General features: G+C 37.3%; 1 protein-coding gene across 1 annotated transcript; it reads left to right on the top strand.

Moving 5' to 3' along the window:
- The first annotated feature begins 1,080 nt into the window (after positions 1–1,080).
- On the top strand, positions 1,081–9,785 carry LOC147857557 (uncharacterized). Its single transcript, XM_087327225.1, has 13 exons — positions 1,081–1,611; positions 2,101–2,492; positions 2,597–2,896; positions 3,376–3,504; positions 4,377–4,430; positions 4,533–4,622; positions 4,695–4,901; positions 5,003–5,152; positions 5,525–5,732; positions 6,621–6,703; positions 8,222–8,293; positions 8,377–8,439; positions 9,388–9,785. Exons 1-13 carry the CDS (start codon positions 1,161–1,163, stop codon positions 9,532–9,534), a joined length of 2,346 nt encoding a protein of 781 aa, XP_087183351.1. The 5' UTR covers positions 1,081–1,160; the 3' UTR covers positions 9,535–9,785.
- The last annotated feature ends 1,721 nt before the right edge of the window (positions 9,786–11,506 follow it).

Genomic DNA, 11,506 nt, shown 5'->3' on the forward strand with positions numbered 1-11,506 from the left:
CATAAGAGATCCTTGTTGTTATAGGTAGGAACAACAAGGTGTTCTTTTCTATATTGTCACGTTGTTTTGATATACACACTTGCTTATACACACGTTGTTTTTGAAAAGGACATCCATGGGTTGAGCAAAGAGACAATATAGAGGGGAGAATCACAAAAGGTAAGTAGGCTGAAAGGAAATATGATTTGTCAGTTTTCCCAACTAAGCAATGTAAACACCAATCCTCAAAAAGGGGTGACCTTTCAACGTCACTCAGTGTTATGACAACAATATACAACGCCTACTTTTGTAGGTAGGGACAACCAGGGGGGGGGGGGGGGGGGGGGGGGTGTTCTTTTCTATATTGTCACGTTGTTTTGATATACACACTTACTTATACAAAAAAGGAGAAGGGAGCATCCATGGGGCTGATCACAAGGCTCGACAAAACCATACGGGTGTGTGTAGAATCAAAGAGAACAAGAAGGGTGTGTTGGGGGGGGGGGGGGGGGGGGGGGGGTCGGTGTCGACCATTCAAGGCGTGAGAGGTGTGTGTGATCCGAGACAAGAAGGCGGGCATAGGGGGAAACATGGGGGTGGGTAATGGGCATGCAACTCGTGATTCTGGCCAGAGGACCAGACCAGACCAGACCAAGGCAGGGCAGGGCAGAGGTGGTATTGTCCACCCACAATTCCTATCAATCAATCAATCAATCGAGATAGATAGATAGATATTCGCATGGTGGATCGGAGATAGCATCATTTTGGAGCCCAAGAGAGGTTTGGCTCCATGGATGGTAACAGTTAGCCCATATAGCTAACTAACTATAGCTATAGCCATAGCCATAGGTAGAGGTAGAGGTAGAGCCCCCTTCTTCCTACCCCACACATTTACACCCCTTCCTTCAGAAAAATCAGTTATGGAAATTCAGTCTGATGATGATGATGATGATGGCGATGGCGATGGCGAACTAGCTCTCCATATTAATTTCCATGCATTAACAGAGAATTTCAGTAGCAGCAAGCAAGGCTCCCCTGTTTCTCTTCATTCTCAGCCCCCTTCCCCTTCCCCTGCCCAAGATTCTCCTCAATTTTCTTCTGCCCATCGTCAAGCAATCGCCCCCCGCCTCTCCTCAACACCTGCCCTTGTTTGATCACCGCCAAATCCCTGCGCGGAAGCAATGCTGCGCCTTCTGCAGAGACGCAGCAGCAAATTAGGGCTGGGCCTTCATCCCACCAGGAGAACCTATGGCTGCGTTGATGCATCGCCGGGTCAGATCCCACCATCCCAGCACAACTATCATCAGCTCATGTCATTAAGGTCTGCACATTCGAATGGCCTCTATGTACATCACACCACGGGTCTTTCCGGACAGAACTCCATAGCTGCAACCATAGCTCTGTTCTATTATCTGAAAATCTCTCGTGAGCACTCGGGGAAAAGTATCGGCTTCTTTACGCCCATCAATGTGTGCTCTTCTCCTCTCCATGGACCTAGTAGGTTTCAGATCATCAAAGATGTATTTGCTATCAAAGATCCTGTTGAGTCTATGTGCGGTATCCCTCACGCTCGTGCCCTTGAACTCATCGAATATGATCGGGCTGATGATATCATTGAGGAAGTCTTGAAAGGTAATCCAATATGGCATTTCTTTTATGTATGACTTTTCTTTTCCTTGGATTAATTATATCGGCCATGTTAAGTTTATGATTTGTTTGCCCTATTTGTTTGATTGTTGATGAGGACTTGAAAGGTTTCTCAAGTTTACTTTTGTGATTATTTTGCATTATCTTTGTCTTTGGTTTCTACGTATTATATTTGAGTTTTCTCTGGTTTTACTCTCTTGAACTGGTTATATAGATCATGTTTCAGTTTATTTCTATCTCTGCCATTCTCGGTTTTGGGAAGTTATTTCCTGTACCATTGTTTGATTTATTTCCATATTATCCAATGTTTAGGGGGTTATTTGCACACACTTGGTTTTGCAGTGTTTATGAGGTTATTAGTGTCTTGTCATTTGATATTTCCATGTCTTCAAAATCCGAATGTTTGATGACTTGCTTTCTCCTTCCTACACTGTTAAAATCTTAGCATCTGAGATATTTGCTTTATTGCTGCAGCATACGAAGCGTACAAAGCCAATCATGACTTTGTTGTTGTTGAAGGTATAAGTTTGAAGAGGCCTGGAGATGATACTACACTTTTAAATGCAAAAATTGCATCAACGTTTGGTTTGCCAGTTCTAATGGTGACCAATGCAAGAAAAGCAGCTGGTGTGGGGGATAGGAGAATTGTGAGGTGGGATAAGTTAGAATGGGAAAGAGAGATCGCTTTTAATGTCCAAATAAGTGCTTCTATTATGAAGCGCCAATTTGTCGACATTCTTGGATCTCTTATCTATCGTCTTCCATCAACAAAACGGGGTGATAGACAACTATATAAACATTTCAAAGAGCTTAAAATTCCTCTCCTGGGCGCAGTCCCAGAGCATCCGGTTTTGAAGCGAATCAAGGTAATATTCAAACTCAAAATCTTCATACATGGAGTTGCGATGAGAATTTCAATAAATTTTAACAAAGCGCTCCTATTTTTCTCTTTTTTTTGCTATATTCTCAGGTTGAAGATATTATTTCTGCTCTAGGAGCAGATATCTTATTTGGTACTCATGATGCAATTGCAAATTCAAAGGAATCTAGTCACTTTGTTGCTGCAATGCAGCAATTGTCAGATGCCCTAGCCCACATTAAGACTTTGAAGGAGACTGAAGAGAGCATTGTTGTTGTCACAGATCCTGCACGGCCAGATATTTTACTTGGTCTAATTGATGCCCACCAGTCTAGTTTGTATCCCAATGTATCTGCCATTATTCTTGCTGGTGGTGGTCAAATTCAACCTGACATTGAACTTTTGATCAAGGTAGAGTTTGTGTAAAAGAAAATAAGATGATGCCCTGAGTTTTCTTTATTTCCCTAAATGCCCCTAAAATTTCGTTATTTCGTCAAATGCCCATGTTAATACCAGCAAGAGAGATAAAGGCATGCATTGTCCATATAATTGCTCAAATAATACATATATTGAGAAAAAGTGATCAATTTTAACATATAAATGCTGAAATAGAACATATAATTGCTCGAGATAGGGGTTGTCCAAGGACATTTGGGGAATAATGAAAAACTCAGCAGTATTTCAGAGTTTTCCTCCCTTCGTATATAACTCTTGGAAGTGTATATTAGCTGGAATATTGGGGCAATAAGTAGGTACATGATTACAGTTCTTTATTGTAGTTTTTGTAATTTGAGGTATAATTTCAATAAATTCTACTGTACGGATTTCATTATTTGAATTCTTAGTGAGAACTATGTTTATGAGCTAGGTGATCTCTTGTTTATTCACAGGAACAGCGAACTGAAAATCTGCCCCCAATAATTCGCAGTCCAGATTCTTCCTTTGAGACAGCAGCAACGTTGGCAGATTTGGAAGCAAGGATCCTTCCAGAATCTGTAGAAAAGATTGAATGTGCAAAGGTGATTTTTTCTATCGTTGGTAATTCATAATTTCAGAAAGCCAGAATACATTAATATCATCACGAAAGAATTTAGAGGCGATGGATATTTCGCTGTTTATGGCTTTAATTGCATATTAGTATTCAATGATAGTTAGCATTTCTACATAGAATGTGTTATTGGGCTATTATGCCACAGCAAGATCTAATTAGCACGGATCTGGATGGCTGTCTGATGTCCTGAATGTTGGCATGACTATGGTTTATGGCCTCGTTCAATGTAAAATTTGCATAGAAGTCAGACAAATATGCTTCCCATCATTTTCTTTGTCTATCCTTGGCTTATGTGTGGAAAATCATTTCCTTGGTTCCGAGGTTCATGGCTATGCCTTTCTAAATCCTATATACAAAACTTGAATGATGGTTACTGATTTCTGAGCCATTGACATAAGTTAAATCAGTATCTCAAGAGAGGGGTCATGGGCTTCCTTTTCTATCAATGAAGCCTGATATCTTACGATGGATGAAATGACATTACTGGAGTGTCCTCCCAACTTCATAGTCCAAGTGCACCATTTCGTTGAGTCTTTTGATTCCTGGGACTGTTGGATGATATAAAGAATCCTTACTTCATTTCAGTTCCATATGTTTCATGTCTGACCAATTTACCTTTATGAAGAATTTATTATCTAGAACTTAATTTCAATTTGTTTCTGCCATTGGATCGTTCCAAACACCATAAACTTAGTCTTTTTCCACATAAGGAAGTTCAATTTATACACTACTACCTATCCTAGATGTGATTTTTTTACTGTTATTCCATTTCCATTCCACAGAAACCTTCTTATTAGTTCAATTCAACCGCCTTACTAACTAAATTTTATTCTTTCCAAGGTTTTATTTAATCGGCACGTGGATTTGGGGCATATAAATGAATTATTGGAACAAGTAAGTCTGGATTTACATCTCGCAACAATTGTGCTAAATATATATGTCATGTTTTAGATAGAAAAGAATTCTTTTGAGTTTTAATCTGATTATAGAATCCAGGACCGAGAGAAGCGGATTCATCCAAAAGTCTTCCAGCAACAGATATTCTCTCAGGCCATGAAATACATGCAGAATATAGTTCTTCCAGAGGTATTTTAAAGGTCTTCTATGAGTAATCATCTTCAAGGACAGGCTTTCAATATCTGGGTTTTATTGATCCAGGGAGATGAGCCACGGACTGTACAAGCTGCAGGCATACTTTTAAAGCAGGGTATTTGTAAGTTAACAATGTTAGGTGACTCGAAGAAGATTAAAGAGCTTGCAGAAGAGTTCCATGTAGATCTTAGTCTCGCAACACTGATTGATCCATCAAAATCTGAGAATCTGGAGAAGTATGCTCAACTGCTTTATGAATCACGGAAGCACAAGGTGCATATGCTATCTTTATTTTTTCCTTTGTACCACTCTACACAATATATTCTCCATGATAATAAGATGGGATGATATGAGATTAACATGAACATATGCAGGGAATGACTCATGATGAAGCACTCAAGCTCATACAGGATGTTAACTATTTAGGGACTTGTATGGTGGCTTCTGGGGATGCCGATGGCATGGTCTCAGGTGCAATTCATACTACTGCGGATACTGTCCGTCCTGCTTTACAGATAATAAAGGTAATAATAGAATTAAGGCGGATGTGCAAACCTGTCATTATTAGAGAGAGAACTCTGAAATGCCCTCGCGTTTTTCTTTATTTCTCCCAAGTTCCCTTAGTCACCCCAAAATAGCAATTACTTGGTCAATTCATCTGCATTTGATCTCTTTTGGGGGTTGAGGGAGAGTGTTGGAGAGAATATTCGAAAGTCAAGGTCATTTGAGGAAATATTTCAAATTTCATCTCAGTATTAAATGCAGACAAACAGTTTCTTATATGTGCTATCATGCCTTTTCTTTTACTGAAGCGTACTCTCAAAACTTGTAGCCATATATGTTAATTCAGGCTAACAAATGGACTTTGCTTTCTTATTATCTTCAACAAAAAACAGATAGAGCCAGGTTTGAAGATTGCATCTAGTGTTTTCTTCATGTGCTTCCAAGGAAAAGTATTAGTATTTGGTGACTGTGCAATAAACACAGATCCAACCAGTGAAGAACTGGCCTCAATTGCAATTTCTTCTGCTGATACTGCAGCTGCATTTGGTGTTGAACCAAGAGTAGCGCTCTTGTCATATGCAACTGGAGATTCAAACTCAGGTACTTTTAGTTTGGGATTGCATTTCTACCTATCTGGTTATAAAAATGGAACATTGAACCTGAGCTTTATACTGGCTTTTTCATATGCCTTCTGATTCCCCGGCTATGAATGCCACATCCCAGATAGTAGAGACTATATGTGATGCACACTGGCAAGACAAAAAACCTGTGGCAAAATGGGGCTGTTGTACAAAAAAGCAGGAGCCATTTGAAATGCTGTGACCGGAGAGAGCAACAAATGGGAACCCACTCATGAACATACTCCAAGCAGATGCTTTACATTTGCAGCGTTTTTTTATTAAGCCAGCCCACCATTGTTGTTGATTTCTACCAACCTTCATGCCAATTAATATGATGTGATGGGGTCTGGTGAAACACAGGGAAATGAGAGTGTCCATATCTTGGTAGATTGAACGTAAAACCTTGATAGTCGATGCTATAATGCCTTCAAATAATATCCTAGTAATATTTCTGGACAGAAACCCATAACCTGTGTAAGTTCAACATTTGTTGAAATGTGGTTGCCCCTAGGTTACAAATTAATAAGGTGGCATCTCATTGCAATCTTGTCCTTGGTGGAAGCTAACAAGAAGCAAAGCCAACTGAGGCTTTTGTTTGAGACCAACTAGGGCATGTGGATATAATAGCAGTCAAGTAATGAAAACAAACAATTGCCCTGCCAAATTAAACACATGGACAATTGCAAATATGGTGAAAAAAAGCACTTCATTTCAATCTTTTGATATTACATTACAGATTTCAGAACAATTATGATGGCATCCCTTCAGAGCTATTTTCGTTGAAAAACTTTGGTGCAAAGAACTAGAGTTGAGATTTTTACTGCTTTTATTCTGACCTTATACATCATTGTATTGATTCTTATTGCAGGACCAATAATTCAAAAAGTTGCTGATGCAGTTACAATTGCCAAAAAGGCGAAACCAGACTTACTTATTGATGGGCCACTGCAGGTACTCATTTCTGTAAAGTAGTTTACTAGAAGATTTCTTACGTAAGCATTTGTTATGTCGTACTATTTGTAGATCTCTTTAGCCTCGCGCTCAAACATTTCTCTTTTAGATTCTTAGTACTTTTTTTGTCTTTTATGGTTGATTGGAGTTTTATTAACTTTTGGGTAGATATTTAGAGTATTGCTTTTTATGAGCCTGTACATACTCTTGGTTATCAATGACATAATTAGGGATCACAAACATTTGTGTCTAAAATATGAATGTTAAGGCATATAAGTTATGGGATTTGCGAAAGATCCTGGACACTTCAGAAAATTCCAAAAGCTTTGGAGCAGATTTTTATTTTGGCTGGTCTAGTTATGAGAAGAGCAAAACTCTAATCAATTACATGCTAATAGGTGCTACGCAGGAACACTAATAATTGAATTGGTTGAAAAATCAGCTTCAATTGACAGATTGGAGATATTATCCTAAAGCTGTATTGATTGAAATCTCAACAAAAATGGTTTTCCTTTCTTCATGACCCTAATCAAACAGCAGTTGGAAATATAGTTGGAGACATATTCCTGCAGCATGTGTGCCCATAAATGTGTTCTCATTGGCTAAGATTCTCCAATTCTTTTCTTGCCGCCATTTGTATTTCTTCTTTGGGGTTTTGCTCTATGAAGTTGAATACATCTATAAGAAATAGATGTGCTATGTATATACACACTTACCAAGCTAGAAATTTCATGCAGAATAAGATTGTTGAACACTTAAGATTGCAAGACAGATGGTTTAATAATTTTGTATTAGGTACTTACCATTTTTTTTCTATCATGTGTCTTAAGCATCCCTCTATCATTGGCCAACATTTCCTTGTAGAGTTGTGTTTTTAGATTTCACTTGGATTCAGATACCTGATCTTTGAAAGCTGCCACAGTTCCAGCAGCAACCAATATATTTGCACAGCATGCTCTCTTTGTTGTTCTCTATATATTTGCTGCATACTCATGTATATTTATTGATCAGGCTACTAAGGACATTTCTTATATCAAGGTCAATAAAATTATGATCTATTTAGCATATTTCCCATTTAGGGTATCATGTGATATATCATGTCTGATATTTTGTTTTAGTATATGAACTGTACTTTTCCAGATGTCTATGTCCTTACACATTTCCTGTATGGAACCACGATTTCAAAGCTGTTTGATGTCGCTTTTGACTAGATATGTATTGAGGGACTGAGGGCAAGGATAATATTTCAGGCTATTTTGTAGCCAAGCAGCACTGCAGAACAGCACTTTTGCCGTCATCAGAAGGATGCGTACTTTAAATGATTTATGCTTGATAGACATTGTGGAAGAGTATTTTCTATTTACTGATTTTATTTCTAAAATATGATAGATGGTTATGATTAATGATTTTATTTCTGAAATATGATTGATGGTTTTATTTCTAAAATATGATTATCATCCTTGACTTGTTTCTACACATTAAATGCAATATTGGGTAACCTCCTTTGTTTCTGTTCAGTATGATGCAGCTGTAAACCCAGAGACTGCAAAGATAAAGCTAAAAGGAAAGGCTGGCACAGTGGCTGGAAAGGTTTACGATGGTCCTTTTAGTTGATTGCTCATTTCTTCTTTGTAGATCTTCTACCTAATCATTTTATGCATTTTATTTGGCAGGCAACTGTTCTCATATTTCCAGACCTTAATACTGGAAACACAACTTATAAAGCTGTTCAGCAGGTAAAGGATGAGATTTTTCCTTGGAAAACTGTGCATAAAATTTATGATGCATTAAACAAGATATGAATCCATCCAAACAAGAGCATGTTCTGACAGCATACATGAGGGATAAATCCACATTAACGAACAAATGCATCATATTGTGGACATTCAGAAAGTACACCGGTACGATTATGCTAGCATTGCACAGTAGTTGGGTAACCCACTGTGACATTTAATGACTTGCTTGCATAGTTTGTACCAGTGCTCCTCAAAAATCTCGTTTCTTTTGCACTGCATAGGAAAAACTTTGCCTTCTTCATGATTCAAGGAAACAATGGTTATTTGAAAATTAAAAGTTATTTTAGAAGTGCAAACCAATGAAGTCAATTGGATAAAACTGAAGCAAGTAATTTGCTTTAAGCATTCTGATAGGAATTTGAAGGAAACTCCCTCATGTCTTCTTCAATGCATTTCTGGTCTTGGATGTATGGCACATAGCAAGCATCTCCATGACTTGTGAGAGATCCATTGATTCTTTCATGGTGACTTGCTTCACTTGTCATGTATTGGCAAAGGCTTGTTAAGTGGTAAGTGTCACATTTTGCCATTTTACTTGGTTGTGTGGTGGATGGGAGTTTCACTTGTAAAGCTGCAAAGTGTCACATTTTGCCATTTTATTTGGTTGCGTGAATGGATGGCGTTTCACCAGCTACTGTTTAGTCAAACTGGGGAGCAAGACTTCGATGCAAAGTGAGGAGCAGCTTGAAGAGTGGATTATCTGGTTTTGTTTTTCCTTTCATTCATCGCATAAGTTGTATTGCATGTCGAATTTCTGCCTCCCCCTCTCTGTGATCCGTCCTCTAGTTTTATTCATTGCAATTGAACATTCGACACTTGTTTGTTTCTTGTGTTTATAATTGTTGGTTACATCTCCAATGCGTTTTAAATGTGTTTTTCTTTTTGCAGTCAACTGGGGCCATTGCCATGGGTCCAGTCATTCAGGGTCTTCGGAAGCCTGTGAATGATCTGAGTAGAGGATGTACTGTAGATGATATTGTTTCGACTGTTGCCATCACAGCTGTACAGGCTGGTTCTCGTAAACATAAACAATGAAAATCATTCATGTGATCTGTAGTTTAAAGGGTAAACTGAAATTATTACTAAGGTAGCAGGTTCTCGGCTCAGAAAGGACCCTTTGAATGCAGAGCCAATATTATCATTCTTAGTTGCCTTGTCGTGATAGCCTTTTCAAACTGCGACCGGAGATATCATCTGAAAAGAAAAGGCAACAAATTTTTGAGATTGTATTTTCTTCACATAAAACTGATTGAGAAATAATAATAAGAGATTCTTTCATTGTACTACTTATTGTACATTTTACACATTATTTAGGAAGAATGGCCCACCTCACTGTCAAGCAACTTACAAGATATCATGTGCAGGTAGTCTGGTACCTTGAAGCACACCTTACAAATTTTAGTGATTTAATTAATGTGAAACACAATTTGTGACTTAACAAAAGATGGGGTGAGAGTGAAAAGGGCGCACAATCTTCAATTGCCAAACATCAGAAACTACACTTACGTGAATGCCTTTAGTAGTCTCAAATGAGATGTAATTAGTTTCAAAGAACATTAAGGGTACCAATTAAGTATCAACATTCACAGAAAGTATAATAGTTGCTACTTCGCCAAAATGATGAAAAGTGAGAACAGAGAGAACAGAACACTAAAATTACCAATATGATGAGAATAAAATATTCCTAACATTGTAAACACAAGCAGACACCAAATAGCTAATATCATCCTAATCCATAATACTCACTTTCTTTTCCTTCATCCTCCTAAGCCTCTTCTTAATCTCACTTCTTAATTCAATCCAGCTTCTTCTTTTTTCCCTTCTGTTTTAGAATTCCCTCTTATCTATAGGTCTTTGATTGCACTCTTAATAGACTATTCTTGTTTTTTAATTGATATGCTTCTTAATAGACTATTCTTGTTTTTTAATTGATATGCTTGGGTCAATGTGAGTCGTCCAAGATTTTTATAATATATTCTAAATATAGGCCTAGTTATCCTCTTTTCACATCGACCTACTTTTTCCATCACCATTTCTTCGTTGTAGCTCCCTTTTCAAGATTCAAGATATTGTTAGAAAGCTCTTGTTGTCAGCTTTTTAGTGAATCTTTTCTTTCTAAATTTAGATATTGAATGAAAAAGGTAGAATGTGTTTTTTTCTGTATCTGAATCTCCTTATCCACTACTTGCGTTTTTCCTACTTTTTAACTTTTTTGAAAAAACGCCTTCCTTGATTGTTGTGGTACTTGCATCCTTCATATTGAGCTTTATTCTTAAGTACCTGTGTCCAATGTATTTGTAACAATCTTTTATTTGGAACAAAAAGTGATTTCACATTAACAGTATCATAACATTATTTGGTTCTTAATTTATAATTTAATTAGATAAATGTGGATTTTAAAATTGTGCTATGTAAAAATCCCAATAAGCTAAGTAATAAAATCTGAGTTTCCCATTTGAAAAAAAATATCTGGTCAAAATATTTAGTCATTTAGCTACGTAAATATTTGGCCAAAATATTTCATCATTTAGCTATGTAAATATCTGGTCAAAATATTTCATCAACTAGCTATGTAAATATCTGGTCAATTTTAAACATCTCTAACTGTAGCAAGTTATCAGTATCATAAGTAGGTTTTTTAGTTCTTGATTTATAATTTATTTGATAAATGTGGATTAGAAACATACGGTGTGATATGTAAAAATCACAATGAAGCTAAGTAATAAAACTTGAGTTGTTTACCATTTGACAAAAAATTCTTGTGAATCAGCTACGTAAATATTTAGTCAATTTCAAACATCTCTAACCGTAGCAAGTTATCAGTTCAAGTCCAACCATCTTTGCTATACAAATTGGCACATTAGAAATCGAGTAGTTCCTTTGCCTGGTCCCCTGAGTAACATCCATTGAACAAAGCTGCCTGACCCCTAATCAGTTCATTGAATTTAGTTGAAAACCCATTTCATTAAACTTTTTCATCTGGACATTGCCATGAAATATTGAGACA

This window comes from Azolla caroliniana, unplaced genomic scaffold (genome assembly GCF_043228905.1).
Source record: "Azolla caroliniana isolate FFs.n. ecotype wild unplaced genomic scaffold, voAzoCaro1.0.p SCAF_11, whole genome shotgun sequence".
Lineage (NCBI taxonomy): Eukaryota > Viridiplantae > Streptophyta > Polypodiopsida > Salviniales > Salviniaceae > Azolla > Azolla caroliniana.

Coding starts and splice junctions, on each gene's coding strand:
- LOC147857557 (XM_087327225.1), top strand. CDS start 1,161: ATGCTGCGCCTTCTGCAGAGACGCAGCAGCAAATTAGGGCTGGGCCTT. Junction 4,623..4,694: donor AGAATATAGTTCTTCCAGAG/GTATTTTAAAGG, acceptor TTATTGATCCAG/GGAGATGAGCCACGGACTGT. Junction 4,902..5,002: donor ATGAATCACGGAAGCACAAG/GTGCATATGCTA, acceptor GAACATATGCAG/GGAATGACTCATGATGAAGC.